The sequence below is a fragment of the Cyprinus carpio genome, chromosome B1, assembly GCF_018340385.1.
Source record: "Cyprinus carpio isolate SPL01 chromosome B1, ASM1834038v1, whole genome shotgun sequence".
Taxonomy (NCBI): domain Eukaryota; kingdom Metazoa; phylum Chordata; class Actinopteri; order Cypriniformes; family Cyprinidae; genus Cyprinus; species Cyprinus carpio.
The window spans coordinates 37,799,649-37,821,633 of NC_056597.1; the positions used below are offsets into that span (position 1 = coordinate 37,799,649).

Here is a 21,985-nt window from a genome sequence, read left to right on the forward strand (position 1 = left end):
GGATGCTAATTAAGAACCTTGATTTTTATTGCATCTCAAAGCAGCCTTCCAAGCATGCATTCATGTGTATTCCCAGGGTGTGCAGTATAACGTGACTCATATTGTCAGCAGAATGTGTGTGGTCCGGCAGTCGACGGTGCTCATACCCTGCAAACAACACTTTTCGAAACGAGCAGGTGAGCGCAGGCGAATGGCTCTTTGGGAAATCGCCGGGGCAGAGGGTCAGGGTTTCTCAGGACCCTGCGTTTGTAGGCCGTGTGGAGTTTGTGCAGCCTGTCGCGGGAAACTGCTCGCTGCTGCTGAGGGACGTGAGGGAGAGTGACGCAGGCATCTTCCAGTTAGTGCTCAGCACTACTTAAACTGCCGAAATTGGACAAACGATCAGGGAATCCAGCTGGAAGTAACGGGTGAGTGGAGAGCTGGATAGGTGTGAATAAAGACATTTTACATTTCAGTGTAAGAACTGGAATATAACTGATTATACAGACTCAACCACTAATCATTTTGGGTTACTTCAGAAATAACAATATTTAAGTACAGTTTGCAAGCACGAAACTACATGTTACTGACTTGCGTTTTTTTCTTCAACCGCTAGGGGTCCAAAAGGTACATAGTGCTGCATTTTGAAAAATGTAAATATAAAGATCTTGTCTTACAAAAAGATCTTTATATTTACATTGATTCCTTGGGCAGATGTCCATATCCAAAGTAATTTACATTGCATTGCATAACATACACTATAGCAGTGTTTCTCAAACTGTTTGGGGCCAGGGGCCCTCACAGGGGAGAAAAATTTCCAAAGACCCCTAATAATTATAAAAGCAGTTAGGCATATGCTTACTACAATTTGTACTATTTTGGCACTTCTGTTTTCCTGGAATGTAGAATTTTTTGGATTATATTAAATGTACCTGGATTACCTCTTTTATCCATTTAGAATTTTAATGGTTAAATTGAATTGTAATCAAAAATTAAGTCTGATAATTTGAAATCATACAATTTATAGTTTAACAAAAATATTAAACGTTCAGCAAAAAATATGAAATATGTTTTATTTTTTCTCAAATTTAGTTTTATTCTCAAACCCCGTGTTTTAAATTAGAATTTTTCTGGATTTAATTTTAATGGTCTAATGACATTTTAATTATCTGAAGCTATGTTTAATGAATTAAACTCAATACAATAATATTTGGCCATTTGAAATGTTTTACTTTCTTCAGAAAATCTGTGTGTGTGTTGTTTTTTTCTTTATTTTTAAAGGAATAATCACCACTATTTTTTGATATTTGGTGTTATTTAACATTTAATTATTGCATGTTTGCCTCATATTTGGAGTTTGCATTTTCACTGTTTATATTCATTTTGAGGAACACCTGAATCTGTTTTTGTGCAAGGGAGTGGAGTAAATGCATGCTCACATTTAGTCAATACAGCAAGCATTGTTACAACAGTGCACACAATGCTTCTGCACTTACTCCAGATTTTCTCTCAACAAAGGGAAGGAAACTAGGAAATCAAAGTAACTAGTGTTACTTGTTTGAAAAAGTGAACTCAGATATTTTCTTGTAAATAACAAGTAATGTGTCACTTTACTAGTGACTTGAGTAATTTAAAGTAATCTGATTTCATAATTTATGTTACTTGTAATGTTACCGCTGATAAACACACGTTAAGCATAGACTTCTTCTTTCTGGTCCAGATGCGGAGCTGGAGGTAAAGACAGAGTCTGATGTTGTGATGGAGGGAGACTTTATTATGTTTGTCTGCGGTTCATGCATCCCCTCCATGACTGTACCAACCTACACTTGGATGAAAGATGGGCAACTGCACAGTCAACATCATGGGGACAACATACTTGTTTTGGAGTCTGTCGAGCCGAAGAATGGAGGCCGATATTCCTGCACCATAAGCGGTCATGAGGGACTCAACTCCACATCTACTGAAATCACTGTTACACCTGGATGTAAGTTAGCTGAGAGCTTTATTTTGAAATATCTCAGGTGTATTGAGAAAGAAATGATAGTTCTTTCTGCAAGGAAAAAAAATCAGTATTGTTTATTAACAATCAGTTTGTTTCACTGTTTACATTTACATTTACATTTAGTCATTTAACAGACGCTTTTATCCAAAGCGACTTACAGATGAGGACAATGGAAGCAATAAAAAATCATCAAAAGAGTAATGATATGCAAGTGCTATAACAAGTCTTAGTCAGCTTAAACACAGTACACGTAGCAAAGCTTTTATCCAAAGCGACTTACAGATGAACAGATTAGAATAGAAAAAGAAATAGAGCAAGCTAGTGTTAGAGGTCTTTTTTGATAATTGTATAATAAATGAAAAGAAAAATAGATAAAATACAAAAAGATTAGAAAGGTAGTTAGATTTTTTTTTTTTTTAAATAAAATTAGAATGTGAGTGCACAACACTGTAAAACCTGACAAGTCACAGTAAACTCAAACCGTTTGAGTAAACAGATTGTTTTTTACTTATAACTCAAAAAACCCAGAGAAAATATGATCAGGTATTGGTTTGTTATACAGCATATGGTGATGATAATCATCAATGATGGAGCTGTGTCAGAGTTAAAAAATCTTACTAAATAGGTGTTTTATAGTTAGTTCAGTTGATTACAATGAAAGCCATTCGAAAAAAGTCAGTGGTTCTTTCATAATCAGTTAATATAAAGAACTTTCCAAACAGTTTGGTCTTCTGTGGTGTTAATTAGTCACACACAGACATCAATAATCAGAATATGAACCTCAACAATGGTTAAGAAGAGAAAAAAAAATAAAAAAAATAAAAACATGCTGCAATGCATGCTGGGTACTATTGTAGTACAAAACTCATCCATGGCTCCCAGCATGCTCTGCTGCATTTTTTTTTTTTTTTTTTTTTTATGGTCACCATTGTTGAGGTTCATATGCTGATTATTGATGTCTGTTTGTGACTAAGTGACACCACAGAAAACCAAACTGTTTGAAAAAGTTCTTTATATTAACTGATTATCACAGAACTACTGGCTCTTAGAATTACTTTTACTGTAATTGATCCAACTAATTGCACAACACCTATTTCATCAGAGATTAGACTCCAAACACTTAAATAATCAATGATTACCATCACGAATATATAGTATAACAACCAGCATCTAGGTACAAGTTGAATACAAAAAAAATGCTAATCTGAATGCACTGTAAGTTGCTTTTGGATAGAAGCAGCTTCTAAGAGTGTGAGTGTGTGTGTATAACACCTGATGATATTTTCTCTGGGCTTTCGAGTTACAACAAATGGTTACAACAGCCAAAGAAAAAACGAAGACAGAAATCAAGGGTCAAGAGCCCAACTAAAGCATGGCCACTGGATCTCTAACATGGTTACTTCAAATGAAAACAATAAATCAAACATCTAAACCTTCGTTAATTCTCAATCAGATCTTCTGTAGACGTCTGACAGAAAGTCAGTCTGGTTATTAATAAGTGGAGCTGGTGATGCTGTTTGTGGGGTTGTTTAATCAGATCTTGAGAGATTTAATGTATTTTATTTCAGTTTATTTTATCTAAGTGTGTGTCTGAAGTCAGTTGTAGTTCTTGTGTTTCTCTTTTCTTCAGTAATTATGTTTGTTAACAGCAGCTGTTCATCACTAATACACAATTTATCACTCAATTAATCACTTAATTATTTAACTGCAATGTATATCTTATTTCAGTGAACTCAACTGGAATTAAGTTCAGAGTACTCACAACTATTAGTTTTAAAACTTAAATGGTTTAAGGCAATTGGTTTCCTCAAACGGTTTGAGTTAAGTTACTTGTTGGGTTTTACAGTGCATGGTTTGAGTTGAGTACAACTGTCTGTTTTACTGCTTTTCATTCCTCACTTCTTTGTCTGTTTAGATCCTCCAAAGAGTGTCTCAGTGTCCATCAGTCCGTCTGGTGAAATAATGGAGGGAGGTTCAGTGACTCTAAACTGCAATAGTGATGCAAAACCACCTGCAGAAATCAGCTGGATTAAGAAAGAAAATGCTGTAGAATCTGGAAGAATCTACAGCATCTCAAAGATCAGCTCTGATCACACTGGAGAATACAAGTGCAGATCCAGAAATAAATATGGAGAGAAAGACTCTGATGCTGTGATGCTGAATGTGATGTGTGAGTGAACACTGGTGCAAGAACTGAGAACAGATCCTATAGTCTGTAGGAGTTTTGTGATTGTTGTTTTGAGGTTTTGTTCTTTCTATTTCAGATGCTCCAAGAAATGTTGTGGTGATAGTTAATTCATCTGGTGTAATAGTGGAGGGAGATTCAGTGACTCTGATCTGCAGCAGTGACTCAAACCCTCCTGCTCTGAACTTCAGCTGGTTTAAGGAGAATCAAAGCTCAGCTGTTGGATCTGGACAGAGTTTCATCATCTCCAGCTTTAACTCCAGTCACAGAGGACGCTACTATTGTGAGGCTCAGAATAAACATGGATCTCAGAGATCAGCATCTGTTTCAGTCTCTGTTAAAGGTGAGAATCATCTCTGTTGATTTCAGTGAGCTCATTGTCTGTATGTAAAGAGTAACAGTTCTTCTTCCTTTCGTCTGCACGGCTGAAGAAAGCAGCTCATCTCTGATCAGGGTCACAGTGGGAATCTCTGCAGCAGTTTGTTGTTCTTGGACGTCTGTGATTCTGGTGTTTATCATCGGGCTGTTGATCAGAAGGTGAAGGAGACTCTGTGTCTGCAGTGTAAAAAATTGTGCCATTAAATAACAGTAATTTACTGCAGCAGGGGTGCCAGTAAGGTACTGTTAATTTACAACTCTCAGTCGTTAATTTACAACTCTTTGTTTACTCCTTTTTTTTTTTACCCCTGACCTTTACGTTTTTTACGTAATATTTTACCCCTTACCTTAACGTTTTACAGTATATTGCTGTTTGGAAATGAACACTTTTACGTGTGCACACTACAGAGTGTTAGAGTAACACTGAATCAGTGAAGTTAAAGAGATAATTCTGTGATTAACTGATGATTGAGCATTAGTGATGAACACCTGCTATTAACAAACAGAATCACTGAAGGAAAGAGAAACACAAGAACTACAACTGACTTCAGCCTTAGCCTTTATGAAATCAACTGAAATAAAACAATACATCAAATCTCTCAAGATCGGATTAAACGACTCCTAAAACAAAACAGCTTCACCAGCTTCATTACTAACCAGACTGCCTTTATTTCTGTCAGATGTCTACAGAAGATCTTATTGAGAGTTACAGAGGTTTAGGTGTTTTTTTCACTACCATGATGGAGATCAGTGTTTACTTTAGTTGCGCTCTTGAACTGTGACTTTTAAACACTCAAGTTTTTTTTTTTTTTTTTTTTTGCTGTAGTGTGTCTTTGGAACTTGTTATAGCAAAAAAAAGTCAGCATAAAACAAATTTAATCTGTTATTGTTGTTTATAGGTTGATACGAACAAACATTCTCGTTTCTAATCCAAGCCTGTGTCTCTTCTCTTATTGAATATTGATACTAGAGCGAAAGGAACACTGAGCCATAAAAGACTGTTAAGAAAATATCACTCATAAAAAAAAAACCTTTGTTAAAATTTAGACAGACACATCAAGAATCAGCGAATGAATCACAACAATGGTGACAATCCACAAAATAAATAAACAGATAAGTTCTGAACATCACAAAACATGCTACTAAAACTTAAGACAACAGCAAAAATACAAGCACATAGTAAGAATTAAAGACAATAAGTGGACAATTCAGAGGCATAATTTATTCATGCTGCAATGCATGCTGGGAGTCATGGATGAGTTTTGTCCTGTGCTGGTACCCAGCTTGCATTGCATCATGAACCTTTTGATTGTCACCATTCTTGAGGTTCATGTGCTGATTGTTGATGTCTTTCTTTGAGTGCAAAATATTTTAAACCCAAACTGTTTTTAAATGATTTTGTTTTTGTTGTCATATCACTGTTCAATTTTACAGAAGATGTCAAAGATAAAAAATATGTGTAATACAATCATTTAACTAAACTCCAAATAAACCAAAGTACACTTTTAGCCAGTGTAACAGATTATGGCTATTAGAAACAGCCATCACCACTTAACACTAACATAAATGTTGCTACAGCAAATAAGACACAGTTATAGCAATCAAGCAAAACTTAATTTAAAGAAAAGCAGCGTGTGTTACTGTCAAAATTTTGGCTATTATTTTTTGCAGCGATTTTTAACAGTGTGTACTGTCAGAAAGATTCAGAGTCAGTTTGTGTTCACGTTCACTACTTCTTCTCTCTCAGGAAGCGAGTGACTCCATCAGAAGAGCAGAAGCACAGAGGATCAGGACACAATAAGACGGTGAGTAAATCTCCTCATGTATCTTCTCATCTGTGTCTGTCAGTTCTGGAGGGAGAATGAATTCTCTCATCATTGTGTGTCGTCAGCTGGAGTCTCCTGAGGACGCTTACATGAGCCTTGAGCCCAAGTCCAGATGTTCTGAATATGACACACTGGATGTGAGTTCCTCTGCTGTTGCTGTTTATCATGTGGGATGGTTTAACATCAGATCTTGTTAGTGATTAATATGTTCACTTCTTCTCTAGAAATATGAAGAGATCCCTGTGAGAACACAGACCACCCTGAAGCTCAGGATCCTATATATGGATAGTGTTCAAAGCTGACTGACAAATGATTTTTTTTAAAATCTTATTTGACAATTTTAATTTGATCTGACATCTTAATTTCATTTGTCAGTTCATTAGACGTTCATTTTTAAAGCTGTGCTGTGAAAATGCACAGTATTTCTTTGTCTTTTTTTTTTTTTTACTTTTGAGTTATCTCTTTACATTGACACAGTGAAGTTATATTTACCTAGAATATTAAGTACTTTTAACTTGACAAATTTAGTTAATTTGTCAAGTTTTATGAAAGTAAAGTGGACTTACTTTAAGTTTTCAAAACCAAAAGTTCATGTTCATTTCACCTAATTGTTGCATATTTTCTTATTCAAACAAATAATAGTTTCTTTCATTTCAACTGTTGTTTTATTTCAAATGTTTCAGCAGTGGTTTGAAAATATCTGGAGTCAATGTCAAACTAACTCTAAATGTTAAGTTAAATGAATATGAAGTTTGGTATTTAACTTTGCCTTACTTTTTATAAGGTTATTTTAAACAAACTTTATAATTACAATTCTAAGTAAATACAACCTTACTGAGTCAATGTAAAAACATAACTCAAAAAGTTAAGGAAACTAACAAACAAACAAACATTAAGCAAAAAAAAAAAAAAAAAAAAAATCACATAAATGCTGAGAAACATCTCAAATAAATCCGTCAGTTTATTGCATGTTCCCCTTAAAATATTGAAACAGGAATGCAGCATTGCATATGAACTGCAGCTTTCTTTTTGTGAAAGCTCCTGAGTTGCTTCATGCATCTTAACAAATTTGTGTCATCTGAATGCGTGTAAAAGTAATGAAGAGGGCTTGCTTTAAACAATGCTACAACAACAAGGTGTCTTCTTTGTCTATATTTCAGGTGTTTTTGTGTTTACTTTAGCTTGGTTAGAAAAAACAACAAAAAACTCTACGAACGTGAAAAATTCCCTTAACTTTATAAACGGCACCTTATGCCATTATATTTCCTTCACTTGTATACAACAGGCAGAAGATTGTGTTATGCACTGTTTTCACTTTTCTTTCCCTATGTTTATTTTCAGTTTTTAGACTGCTTTAACGTGAATTGTGTATTGTTACAGAACGCTATACAAATAAAAATGAATCGGAGCAACATTGTTATCGTAGCTCGCTGTTTGCTTTATTTACAGGCAGAGCATGCAGCGTGAATGCAGTGCATTTTCATTCAAAAATCATTTCTCTCCAACAGAGTGTGGATAGTCAAGGGGTCAGAAAGTACAAAGTCCTGCCATATGTTTATTCCACCCATGAACTCAGCAGGCTGGATTTTCACCAGAGGAGGAATCAAGTCATTCCTTTCAAGTCACAAACAAGCCTCAAGTTAAATCCCAAGTCCTCAAAGAGTTTTAAAGTAATGAGATAATTAACTGACTAATTAAATGAAGATTGTGATGAGATAATTAACTGACTAATTAAATGAAGACATCACTGAAGAAAAGAGAAACACAAGAACTACAACTGACTTTAAGCCACAGCCTTGGATGAAATCAATTGGAAGAAAAAAAAAAAACTTTTATCCCACCATAATTGTGGTCCAGTATTTGCTTCAGTTGGGCTCTTGAGGCTTTTAACAGTGATTTTGAAAAATCTGCTTCTAAGCAAATGCATTACTGTTTCACAGCAAACATTGTGCAATGCTGAACCAAATCTTGAACTAGCAGGTATCCGAATCTTTTGATGACTGTAGATCTTGATTTGAATGTCTTTCATTAGACCATTACCCTTTAATATTAAGAAAAAAAAACCCTGCTTAGGCATTAAGCCATGAACATTTATCATGTGATTCTCAACGTGTGGTGAAAAATTATTTACTAACTGTCAGTGCATTATGGGAGTTTTTCATGTATTGCACAAGAAGCATTTTGATGATTGGTCACCATTGTATAGATTAATATGCTGGTTCTTGATATCTGTGTTTGTCTAAAAAGCGCTTGAGTTCAAATTTCTGTATTGTATGTTACAACAGATTTTAAAATCATTCTCTGTAAATTATTAAAGCAGTACTTCTTTTCCGTGCTGTAGTTTCACTGGGATGACTATTCAAAATCTAAACTTATGAAAAAAACGAACATTATTTTTTGACAACATAATCACACCACCTCATTGTGACTATGTTGTTTATTGTAGATCACTGATTGCTCTTTTCTACAACACCCCATTCAAAGCTACAGAGTGAGATCTAGTACAACAAGTCAACGGGTCAAGAGCACAACTAAGTCAAACACTGATCTCCATGATGGTGGCATCATTTTAACCAATAAAACATTCAGATCTGATCCTCTGTAATTTACAATAACAGCAGGTGTTCAATACTCCACTATGCACACTTATCATTTAATTAGGTCAGTAACTTTATCTCATTACCTTTAACTCTTGGGACTTGGGATTTTAAAACTTGAGACTTGTTTGTGGACTTGGAAGGAATGACTTGAATTCCTCCTCCGTGTGAAATCAGCTTGCTGAGTTCATGAGTGGGATAAAACAATGGCAGGAACTTTTACTTTGCCCCCTGGACTATCCCACTCTGCTCTCAGATGCTTTTGTGATAAATAACCGGGATCGTGTTTTTAAGTGTGTTTTTTCCGTGGGACGCCTGATTAAACCAGAAACGTTTTTTTTAACGGTCTACTGTTGCTATAGTTAGCAGTTTATGCGAACACTTCAAAATACCTTTGTTCAGTGAGCCTTTGTTGATTTGAAAGTTTCCATATGGAATTTAGAGATTTAAAAAACGCAAGAGAATGTTCCATTTGGTTTGGGACCAACATGGGCGTGGTCTCAGTAAGGTCCGCTGTGGCCTCAATAATAATCAGACTTTCAATAATAAACACCGTCTTACAGTCTTTTCACAAAATGTGTTTCTTCAAAAATGTATCCGTTCCCTGCGACAAAAAAAACACATGGGGTTGAAATTCTTTCTAATGCTGGTTTGCTGCCTCTTATAGACTGCTCTTCCCACGTTGTTGGTCGGGTTTCAGCTAGGGTGCATGCAACAGCATTTCCTTGTCTAAGTGTTAATCAGACAGGTTTACAGCAGGTCAATCCGGTAAAGAACTCTAGATCAACACAAGCCGTTTGAATGTGTGTGTAGTTACATGGTACTCTCCTCTAGAGTTGTCGCGTCAGGCGGTGAGCTTGCAGAGGTGATGTGTTAGAGATGAAGCGCGCTGTCCGCGGTGCTGATCGCCTCACTCCATCAACTGTGACACGTGCGTGGTGTGTTCACGAGGTATAGTCCAAAATACAAATGCATACTTCATAGTTCTTCATGTAATTGGGAACATAAGCTCTTTATGGGATGTTTCAGCCTCAAGTTCCTTGTGATTCGAGCATTGTGGAACTTCCATTCAACATGTTTCAAGCTGAGATCTACCCCATAAACAACTTGTGTAGTTGTCTTTGCAAAAATGTCTTTGGCATTGTGAAAGCAGCCTTCCAGTTAACCACATTCACTCCTTTTATTTGAAAAGTATAATATAAGGTATAAGATTAACAGTGAATGAATCAATTTATTAAATCCTCCTGAGTTTTGACTGTATTAACTCCTATATTTAATGTGAAATAGCTGGGTTATTTGTTGAATGAGTGGTTGACTGACTGTTTAGAGGAAGTCAACACTGTTAAGAAGTGCATTTCTCATGTGTACATGTTGCACTTTTCTCATGGCTCTTACAACCACCAACATAACCATATAAAAGAAAGAAAAGGAAGGAGATGCTATTGTAAACAAAAAAGTCACATTGACTTGAGTTTCCTATAGTTTTTCAGTGAACCTGTATGTAAAATCATCTCTTCATTCAGCTCCCTCTGTCTGATTTAATGCATCAGCTGCAGATGCAATGAGGTTTGTGATTGGTTTGAAACCCAGATTGCATTGGTCTCTGAGTACGCCTCTAGTGTCTTTGTGACAAGTAAGCGTCTTGAAGCTCAGAGGAGGAAGTGAGGTAGAGACAGGATGTCTGATTAAACAGATAAACACTGCATACAGTACACAATCAACTGTCATTGTTACATGACACTCCTCAAACCCTGTCAGATCAAAGCTAAGGGTAGGGCAAAACTAGTTATTTTCACAATGCAAATACATTTTTTCCTACAGTTTTTATACAGTTAGATTATTATAATATTACATTAAATATGCAACAAATACAACTTAATCTACTGCCGCACATAATGTAATTTAAACACTCTTCCTACTGTGTGTTCCAGAATGTTTCAGCGCTCTTCTCTCTGAGTTTCTCTGATCATTGTTCCTGGCTGAGGTCTCAATCTTTATTTTTCATTGCTATGAAGAAATCCATGACTGTCGTTCAGTATGTTTTTTCTGTATACTGTGTTTAATGACAGTTTGATGTGTACGGTGAAAACGTAGTGTTCTCGCGGCTCTATTATATTGTATTTTTTTTTCCAGTTCTGCAAAAACGAACAGAGACACCCTCAGGGTACTGTGCATTATGCCTATAGTGACGGATCAAATTTAAACACTTCAGGAAATACTGGATAGTGGCTCACTTTTTAGTCTTCATGTAATGTTTTTGTTTTTTCACTTGGTGGCATGTTAGAAAGTTTTGGCATACAGAGAAAAGGACTATGACTGACATGTTTGACTCCTATTATACTTTTGTCTTCTGTCCTGGTGTACATGATGAGCCAAAAACTGAAGAGTTATGAATATTTTTTACCACCACAAAACTATAAACACAATCAAAGTCAAAACATTGCGGGTACGTGGATGTAAGGTTGAGCCCCCATCTTACTTTAGAACTTCTGCGTTGTTGAGACCAAAGTCCAAACCCCCTTAACCAGACATGGACTACTCCATTTCCTGTATTTGCCGTTTCATCTTTTTCCAGTGATCTGCAGTCAGGACTGGGCACGGTTCAGTACTCAAGTATGATGAATGTGCCCTTCCAGGGTTCAACACATACATTTAATCAGGCAGTTTATAAAACACCCCCAATTATCTCACAGTGACAGAGAGATTCTGCGGATTGTACCCCCCAATTCAAACGATTAAAGCATCCCGTCAATCTGTTGAAGGCATCCAGATTCCCGCGGCATGAGTTTCAGTATTCCCCTGTCATAAAGAGCAAAACGTTTGTTCTCAAACTCCAGTAAATGTGACACATGAGGATGAAGGAATGTCCTGCCTCAGAATCGTGGCAAAGCAGAAGACCATATCTGTTTTTTTTCCGGGGATTGATCTTAAAGTGACAGGGTAGAGTCAAAATAATATTACACTTACAGATCTTACTCTCTTCCTTCGATAACATATGACTATATGTTTTTCTCCATGATTTCAGAGCTCAGAGTGGAGATTCCTGAAGAGGTTCGTAGAGGGAGAAATCATGCTGTTTTATTTTGTAAAACCACTTGTAACCTGTTCAGATAAAACAAACTTTTACCTGGTATAAAAACAGCAAGAGTTTATCAGAATCGATCGACTCGAATCAACTGTATGCTGCAGTCGGTGAGTCAGTGATGATTCTGGGAAACTACAGCTGTGCAGTGAGAGATCAGAAAACATCTGCTGTCTCCTGTCGTCACTCTCAGTGTCAGATGTACGTCGAGACTTGATCATCACTATCAGCAATAAATACAGTCCAGACTGATCAAAGATGCACTGTTGAGACGTAATGTTTTTAATTTTTCAGATCCTCCAAAGAGTGTCTCAGTGTCCATTCAGTCCGTCTGGTTTGTACTAGTGGAGGGCAGATTTCAGTGACTCTGAGCTGCAGCAGTGACTCACACCCTCCTTCTCTGAACTTCAGCTGGTTTAGGAATCAAAGACTCACTTGTTGGATCTGGACAGAGTTTCATCATCTCCAGCTTTAACTCCAGTCACAGTGGACGCTTCTACTGTGAGGCTATGAATCAACATGGATCTCAGAGATCAGACACTGTTTCAGTCTCTGTTAAAGGTGAGAATCATCTCTGTTGATTTCAGTGAGCTCATTGTCTGTATGTAAAGAGTAACAGTTCTTCTTCCTTAGAAAGATTCAGAGTCCAGTTTGTGTTCACGTTCACTACTTCTCTCTCTCAGGAAGCGAGTGACTCCATCAGAAGAGCAGAAACACAGAGGATCAGGACACAATAAGACGGTGAGTAAATCTCCTCATGTATCTTCTCATCTGTGTCTGTCAGTTCTGGAGGGAGAATGAATTCTCTCATCATTGTGTGTCATCAGCTGGAGTCTCCTGAGGATGCTTACATGAGCCTTGAGCCCAAGTCCAGATGTTCTGAATACGACACACTGGATGTGAGTTCCTCTGCTGTTGCTGTTTATCATGTGGATGTTTAACATCAGATCTTGTTAGTGATTAATATGTTCACTTCTTCTCTAGAATATGAAGAGATCCTGTGAGAACACAGACCACCCTGAAGCTCAGGATCCTATATATGATAGTGTTCAAAGCTGACAAATGATTTTTTTTTATTTATTTTTTTTAAAATCTTATTTGACAATTTTAATTTGATCTGACATCTTAATTTCATTTGTCAGTTCATTAGACGTTCATTTTTAAAGCTGTGCTGTGAAAATGCACAGTATTTCTTTTTCTTTTCTTTTTTTTTTTTTTTTTTTTTACTTTTGAGTTATCTCTTTACATTGACACAGTGAAGTTATATTTACCTAGAATATTAAGTACTTTTAACTTGACAAATTTAGTTAATTGTCAAGTTTATGAAAGTAAAGTGAACTTAAGGTTTCAAAACCAAAGTTCATGTTCATTTCACCTAATTTGGCATATTCAAACAAATAAATAGTTCTTTCATTTCAACTTTATTTCAAATGTTTCAGCAGTGTTTGAAATTTGAGTCAATGTAAACTAACTCAAAATGTTAAGTTAAATGAATATGAAGTTTGGTATTTAACTTTGCCTTACTTTTTATAATGTTATTTTAAACAAACTTTATAATTACAATTCTAAGTAAATACAACCTAACTGAGTCAATGTAAAAAGATAACTCAAAAAGTTAAGGAAACAACAAACAAACAAATATTAAGTAAAAAAAAATCATATAAATGCTGAGAAACATCTCAACTGATAAATCCGTCAGTTTATTGCATGTTCCCATAAATATTGAAACAGGATGTAGCATTGCATATGAACTGCAGCTTTCTGTTTGTGAAAGCTCCTGAGTTGCTGTCATTCATCTTAACAAATTTGTGTCATCTGAATGCGTGTTAAAAGTAATGAAGAGGGCTTGCTTTAAACAATGCTACAACAACACCAGTGTCTTCTTTGTCTATATTTCAGGTGTTTTTGTGTTTACTTTAGCTTGGTTAGGAAAAAACAAAAAACTCTACGAACGTGAAAATTCACAAAACGGCACCTTAGGCCATTATATTTCCTTCAGCTTGTATACAACAGCAGAAGATTGTTATGCACTGGGGTTTTTCACTTTTCTTCCCTATGTTTATTTTCAGTTTTTAGACTGCTTTAACATAAATGTGTATTGTACAGAACGCTATACAAATAAAAATGAATCGGAGCAACATTGTATCGTACCTCGCTGTTTGCTTTATTTCAGGCAGAGTGTGAATACAGTGAATTTTCATTTCAAAAATCATTTCTCTCAGATGCTTTTGTGATAAATAACGGTCGTGTTTTTAAGTGGTGTTCCGTGGGACGCTGATTCAACAGAAACGTTTTTTTTAACGGTCTACTGTTGCTATAGTTAGCAGTTAAGCGAACCCTTCAAAATACCTTTGTTCAGAGCTTTTGTGTGATTTGAAATGTTCCATATGAGAATTTAGAGATTTAAAAATCAAGAGAATGTTCCATGTGGGACCAACAGGGGGTGGTCTCAGTAAGGTCCGCTGTGGCCTCAATAATAACACTTTCAATAATAACACAGTCTTACAGTCTTTCGTTCACAAAATGTGTTTTCAATAAATGTATCTCGTTCCCTGCCGAAAAAGGGGTGAAATCTTTTTTAAGCTGGTTTGCTGCTCTTATAGCTGCTCTTCCACTTTTGTCAGGGTTTCAGCAGGGCTGGAACAGCATTTCTTGTCTAAGGTTAATCAGACAGGTTTTACAGCAGGTCATCCGGGTAAAGAAAATCTAGATTCAACACAGCCGTTTGATGTGTGTGTAGTTACATGTACTCTCCTCTAGATGTCGCGTCAGGTCGGTGAGCTGCAGAGGTGTGTGGAGAGTGAAGGCGCTGTCCGCGGTGCTGATCGCTCACTCATCAACTGTGACACGTGTGTGGTGTGTTCAGAGGTATAGTCCAAAATACAAGCATACTTCATATATATATATATATATATATCACCATCCTTGATTCAACAAGGCCTCGATGCCCTGTTCTGCAAAACCTGATTCTTACCTTTAAGAAAAATGGGACATAAGATCTTTATGGGAAGTTTCACCTCAGTTCCTTGTGATTCAAACATTGTGAACTTCCATTCACATGTTTCAAGTTGAGATCTACCCCATAAACAACTTGTGTAAGTTGTCTTTGCAAAATGTCTTTGCATTGTGAAAGCAGCCTCACAGTTAACCACATTCACTCATTTTATTTGAATTATAATATAAGGTCTAAGATTAACAGTGAATGATCAATTATTAAATCCTTCTGATTTTTGCTTATTACTCTATATTTATGTGAAATAGCTGGGTTCTTTGTTGAATGAGTGTTGATGGGACTGTTTAGAGGAAGTCAACACTGTTAAGGAAGTCATTTCTCATGTGTGCATGTTGCACTTTTCTCATGGCTCTTACAACACCAACATAACCATAAAAAAGAAAGAAAAAGGAAGGAGAGCTATTAAAAAAAGTCACATTGACTTGAGTTTCTATAGTTTTTCAGTGAACCTGTATGTAAAATAATCTCTTCAGTTCAGCACCCTTCTGTCTGATTTAATGCATCAGTGCAGATGCAATGGGGTTTGATTGGTTTGAACCCAGATGCATTGGCTGAGTACGCTCTAGTGTCTTGTGACAAGAATCGTCTTGAACTCAGAGGAAGTGAGGAGAGACAGGATGTCTGAAAACAGATAAAACATTGCATACAGTACATCAACTGTCATTGTTACATGACACTCAAACCCCTGCAGATCAAAGCAAGGTAGGGACAACTATATTTTCACAATGCTAATTAACATGTTTATTAAATAAATTTTTAATAAACATGATGCCTGTATCATATTAAATATGCAAATACACTTAAGTCTGCCGCACATTAATGTCATTTAACACTCTTCCTAATGTTTTCCAGAATGTTCAGCCTATTCTCTCTGATTTCTCTGATCATGATTCCTGGTGAGTCTCAATCTTATTTTCATGCATATGAAGAAATCCATGACTGTTGTTCAGTATGTTTTTCTGTATACTGTGTTTAATGACAGTTTGATGTGTACGGTGGAAAAGTGTTTCTCATATATTGTAATTTTCAGTTCTGCAAAACTAACACAGACACCCTCAGTACTGTGCATTATGCCTATAGTGACAGATCAAATTAAACACTTCAGGAAATACTGGATAGTGGCTCACTTTTTAGTCTTCATGTAATGTTTTTTGTTTTTTTCACTTGGTGGCATGTTAGAAAGTTTGGGATACAGAGATAAGGACTATGACTGACATGTTGATCCTATTATACTTTGTCTTCTGTCTGGTTACAATGAGAAAAACTGAAGAGTTATGATATATTTAACAAAAACTATAAACACAATCAAAGCAAACATTGAGGTATGTGACGTAAGGTTGAGCCCATCTTACTTTAGAACTTCTGCATTGTTGATAAAAGTAAAAACACAATTACACAGAATGGAATAAATTTCCTGTATTTGCCTGTTTCATATTTTCCAGTGATCTGCAGTCAGGACTGGCAGGTTCAGTACTCAAGTATGATGAAATGTGCCCTAAAGGGTTCAACAATACATTTATCAGGCAGTTATAAACACCCAAATTATCTCACAGTGGCAGAGAGATTCTGGATTGTAAACCCAAATAAAGACGAGAGTATCAATCTGTTGAATCATCCAGATTACAGCGGCAGAGTTCAGTATTCCCCTGATAAAGAGCAAACTTTTGTTCTCAAACTCAGTAATGTGACACATGAGGATGAAGGAATGTACTGCATCAGAATCGTGGCAAATGTAGAAAAACAAAGATATCTTGGTTTTCCTGGGATTGATCTTAAAGTGACAGGTAGAGTCAAACTAATATTACACTTACAGATACTCTGTTCCTTCATACACATATAAATATATGTTTTCTCCATGATTTCAGAGCTCAGAGTGGAGATTTCCTGAAGAGGTCGTAGAGGGAGAATCATCTGTTTTAGTTTGTAAAACCACTTGTAACCTCTCAGATAAAACAAACTTTACCTGGTATAAAAACAGCAAGAGTTTATCAGAATCGATCGACTCGAATCAACTGTTGCTGCAGTCGGTGAGCAGTGATGATTCGGGAAACTACAGCTGTGCAGTGAGAGATCAGAAACATCTGCTGTCTCCTGCCGTCACTCTCAGTGTCAGATGTATGTCAAGACTTGATCTTCATTAGCAACATTCAGTCCAGACTGATCAAAAGATGCACTGTGAGTCGTAATGTTTTTAATTTTTCAGATCCTCCAAAGAGTGTCTCGGTGTCCATCTGGTGAAATAGTGGAGGGAGATTCAGTGACTCTGAGCTGCAGCAGTGACTCAAACCCTCCTGCTCTGAACTTCAGCTGGTTTAAGGAGAATCAAAGCTCAGCTGTTGGATCTGGACAGAGTTTCATCATCTCCAGCATTAACTCTAGTCACAGAGGACGCTACTATTGTGAGGCTCAGAATAAACAGGGATCTCAGAGATCAGCGTCTGTTTCAGTCTCTGTTAAAGGTGAGAATCATCTCTGTTGATTTCAGTGAGCTCATTGTCTGTATGTAAAGAGTAACAGTTCTTCTTCCTCTCTTCTGCACGGCTGAAGAAAGCAGCTCATCTCTGATCAGGGTCACAGTGGGAATCTCTGCAGCTGTTGTCTTGACGTCTGTGATTCTGGTGTTTATCATCGGGCTGTTGATCAGAAGGTGAAGGAGACTCTGTGTCCTGTCAGAAAGATTCAGAATCAGTTTGTGTTCACGTTCACTTCTTCTTCTCTCTCAGGAAGCGAGTGACTCCATCAGAAGAGCAGAAGCACAGAGGATCAGGACACAAGACGGTGAGTAAATCTCCTCATGTATCTTCTCATCTGTGTCTGTCAGTTCTGGAGGGAGAATGAATTCTCTCATCATTGTGTGTCATCAGCTGGAGTCTCCTGAGGATGCTTACATGAGCCTTGAGCCCAAGTCCAGATGTTCTGAATACGACACACTGGATGTGAGTTCCTCTGCTGTTGCTGTTTATCATGTGGATGTTTAACATCAGATCTTGTTAGTGATTAATATGTTCACTTCTTCTCTAGAATATGAAGAGATCCTGTGAGAACACAGACCACCCTGAAGCTCAGGATCCTATATATCATAACACTGTTCAAAACTGACAACTGATTTTTAAAAAAATCTTATTTAACTTGACAATTTTAATTTGATCTGACATCTTAATTTCATTTGTCAGTTCATTTGACGTTCATTTTTAAAGCTGTGCTGTGAAAATGCACAGTATTTTTATTTTTTTCTCTTCAATGTTATCTCTTTACATTGACACAGGGAAGTTATATTTACCTAGAATATTTACTTTCAACTTGACAAATTTAGTTAATTGTCAAGTTTATGAAAGTAAAGTGGACTTTAAGTTTTCAAAACCAAAGATCATGTTCATTTTACCTAATTTGGCATATTTTTTTTCTTATTCAAACAAATAAATAGCCTAGTTTTTTCTTTTCAACTGTTGGTTTATTTCAGATGTTTCAGTCGTGTTTCGGTTGATGCTAGTGTGGTGGTCATGAAAATGTAAGTAAAAAAAAAAAAAAAAAAGATTTTTCTTCCTTTTCTTCTCATTTGCTCCATGGAAGCAATAATCATTATATCATCGATCGATTGCTTTTCCCTTTGGAGCGTTGGAGTGAGAAAGCAGCTCCATGTCCTTTGTTCATTTTATACACATTTATATCTCCCCTTACCAGGTATATAATGCACATGGTGTGAATGTGAAAATATTATGGATTATGTCAGTTATCGAGTAGTTGTCCTTTAGGGTGACCAAACGTGCCATTTTTCCATGACACGTCCTGTCCAGGATTTCTATATTGCCTAAAATATCCACGTTTTGGCTTTGTATGCGCTGCGCAGACCATTTGTTGTATGACAAAGTACCGTGAGAGCTCTAGACAGCAGAGGCTTCTTGTGCTTTTGAATCGCTCTCACGGTACTTTGATGTCATACACCGATCGGTCAGCTCAGTGCTGCTTCAAGTCCAACACTAATATGTACACGCAATGAATAAAATATGCTAGATTTACTTAAACATATAGTGCATCATTTTTGCATCCCTTTTCTTAAGTAAATTTCACATGGAATTTTAAGCAGTGTTACCTTACAATCTTTAGTTGGCAATGCTTAAATATTTGAGTATCCCAATGAACAAATTTATTAGTTGGTGTAACACAATATTTTAAGTAGATTTTACTAATAAATTTAAGTTATTTCTACAATAAAAGTCTTGCTTACCCCATTGAAAAATTTAAGCTAATTTAGATTGATAATTTTAATTTTTTGTATTTTAAAATACCTAGGTACTGCTCAATACTAAATTAGTTATATATTACAATGAGTGGAAGACATGACAGACGACTGGTGAATATTAAATGACTTCTTTATTTTTTACGAATGCAACTTTAAATCTATTAAAACATTTTTTTTAAATGACAATACAGATACAGTAAAAATACAGATTACTGATCAACAGTAAACATTCTGTAACAAATAAGAGTAAGTATCAACATGCTTTTTTTATATCTGTGGTTGTATGGTTGTGTGTGTTTGGTATAGAGTGGAGTATGATGTTTACACAATGTTTGTGGTGTTGTATGAGTGTGTGTTTGAGTGCAGTGAAGTGCTGAGGATGTAATGTGTGGTGTTGTATGCTTGTTGACTTGTGTCACGATTGTCAGCTGGAGTGCCTATGAACTCCAGTAGAGGGCACTCCACTCAGGACTATTACATTTGGGTCTGAACTCCATTTCCCAATCACTGCCAGGTGTTCCCCATTACCACTCCCCTATATATACCGTGTTTGGACTCTCAGTTATTGCGAAGTCTTGTTTAGCTCAGTCAGGTATCTCCGAGCGGTTCCCTTGTGTTTGTTCCTTCCGTATCTGATCTTGGATTGTTTATATCTGCCTGGTATTGTTTCTGTTTCTGGATATCTTTTGACATTCTCTACACTGTTATCTGATTACTGGCTGTCTGACCATTCTCCAATAAATATACTGCAATTGGATCCGAACGTCTCTGACTCTGCATTACAACTTGCATGTGTGAGTTTTGCAATGTTCTGTGGCATTAAAAACGCATTACAGTTTTTCTCGATTGCTAACACACAATTCATAAAAATTCACCATTTTCTGACAACTATAAACACAATCTCAAAACTACACACCAACTTGTACAAACTTTAAACTTCCAGGTCAAAATCAAATAGTTTAGTCAAAAACATGTTCTCTTTTGTCAAACTCAAATTTAATTTTATTTATTTTAAGATTAGTCAATGTATTTTCAAATTTGCACTTTCCACTTACTATAAAAGTAATTCAAAGAAAACAACACAAAATTCACCATATTCACTCATCTGTGCAATCGATTGTCAGTGTTCTCTGACAGGAAGACAATCGAGCTGTGATCCGGAGTACAAACAGAAATAGAAATTCATATTTATATTAAAAATAAAATAAAATGCATGACAGTAATGACAGTGAACAATGAACATTTAAATGCTAAAATAAGTAAGCAGGGTTTTCAGTTAACTTCAGTAGACTTTACTGTATGAATTCAGTATACACTGATTCTAATCAAAGTTAAAGTTAATCAGTCAAGAGCAGTGAGTGATTTTTTTTATTGCATTGATTAACATTAATGTAATTGCACGGATTTAATGTACTTACACACGTCCAGTTTTCTGTTTACATTCACTTAGCACGTAAACGACTACTTCTGTAAACCTTGAGTGAATTCGACAGTTTAAGAGCAAGTAGACAAGAAGATCTTGGTTCACCATTCGCGCTGTATGACTTTGTGAGTGTGTGCGCGCGCGCAGAAATGCTTAATCAAAGGCAGACTGTGGAGAACCGTTTTTTTTTAAAAAAATTTTATGATCTAATACCGCACTGTAATTTCATGAGTTTGGGGTGTGTCAGACGGCGAAATATAACTACTGTGGACCATACTGTTTTCGCACAGACCAAACGATTTGCCACTTCACATGATTTAAAATTCATCTCATACACCTTACAGTGTGTATTTTGGTCTCACAAAAGTTGTGACTCCTGCGTGCACGCTCATGTTTAAATGTTGATGCGATATCTAGTAAAATATATGATAAAGAAAAGCTCTACTTGTTTCACACAACAGCCACTTACCTTCACAGTGGATGAGCAGTCCTCTTCTGAGAAGGCCACCACAAACTGCGCGTTTCAAAGTTAATCCAGTTCGTCACGTGGGTCCTAAAAAATGGTTAATTTGACTAAATTTTTGAGTATTGTTGATTTTACTCAAATTTACTTGTTATGTTTCTTTATTAATTAAAGTAAATCATGAACTCAATATGTAACATTTGTAGCTTTAAATTAAGTAATGTGCAAAACTAATTTTTTTAAAGGAAAATCTGTTTATTTTAATGAGCCATATACTGAGGACAAACATATCTGCATCGCTTTGATCATTCTCTGTAGATCCCACATTCTCACGCACCATGATTGGTCGATTACGTACAATGTCTGCATGTTATTGGTCAAACGATCATTACCTTCATTAAGTATGAAAACAAGCCTGCGTTCAGCTCCGACAAAAACAGGGTGCAACACGTCTTTTAAACGGAAACGGTGGTGCGTTGAACATCCTGTTCTGATGACGCAAGGGTTGCAACTATGGCAGCTGAGAAGGCCATTCTTTATGTTCTTTCTGAAGAATTTTCGGAGCCTGATATGATCGGTATATAAATACGTGTTTAATACTGCAAAATACGCTCGATGTTACAGTCACTGCCAATAAAAGAGAACATCCCAATCAAGTTATGAGGAAACTGTGCTTCCTCATTATTGTGATCCAGCATTTGCCTCGCAAACATTTCAGGAGAAGGATAATCCACTTCTTACCTCCGAGACTGTGTTATGATCTATATGGCCTTATTATTTTTATTGTGAGTACTGGG

At 36.3% G+C, this 21,985-nt stretch overlaps 2 protein-coding genes across 2 annotated transcripts in view; both read left to right on the top strand.

Annotated features, from left to right (window-relative positions):
- LOC122135992 (lipopolysaccharide-induced tumor necrosis factor-alpha factor homolog) overlaps positions 1–21,985 on the top strand; it is a 613,569-nt gene that overhangs the window by 407,134 nt on the left and 184,450 nt on the right. The window lies entirely within an intron of this gene.
- Positions 371–18,172, top strand: LOC109107015 (B-cell receptor CD22-like). Its single transcript, XM_042717373.1, has 8 exons — positions 371–407; positions 1,700–1,963; positions 3,897–4,151; positions 4,246–4,509; positions 17,610–17,709; positions 17,786–17,840; positions 17,927–17,998; positions 18,084–18,172. The coding sequence occupies exons 2-8, from the start codon at positions 1,738–1,740 to the stop codon at positions 18,159–18,161; spliced, it is 1,050 nt and encodes a 349-aa protein (XP_042573307.1). The 5' UTR covers positions 371–407; positions 1,700–1,737; the 3' UTR covers positions 18,162–18,172.

What these genes read in the sequence shown, in the direction of transcription:
- LOC109107015 (XM_042717373.1), top strand. Translation starts at nt 1,738, where the DNA reads ATGGAGGGAGACTTTATTATGTTTGTCTGCGGTTCATGCATCCCCTCC. An exon ending in TGTTTCAGTCTCTGTTAAAG is followed by an intron (nt 4,510 to 17,609) that starts GTGAGAATCATC and finishes GCACGGCTGAAG; the next exon opens with AAAGCAGCTCATCTCTGATC. An exon ending in CTGAATACGACACACTGGAT is followed by an intron (nt 17,999 to 18,083) that starts GTGAGTTCCTCT and finishes CTTCTTCTCTAG; the next exon opens with AATATGAAGAGATCCTGTGA.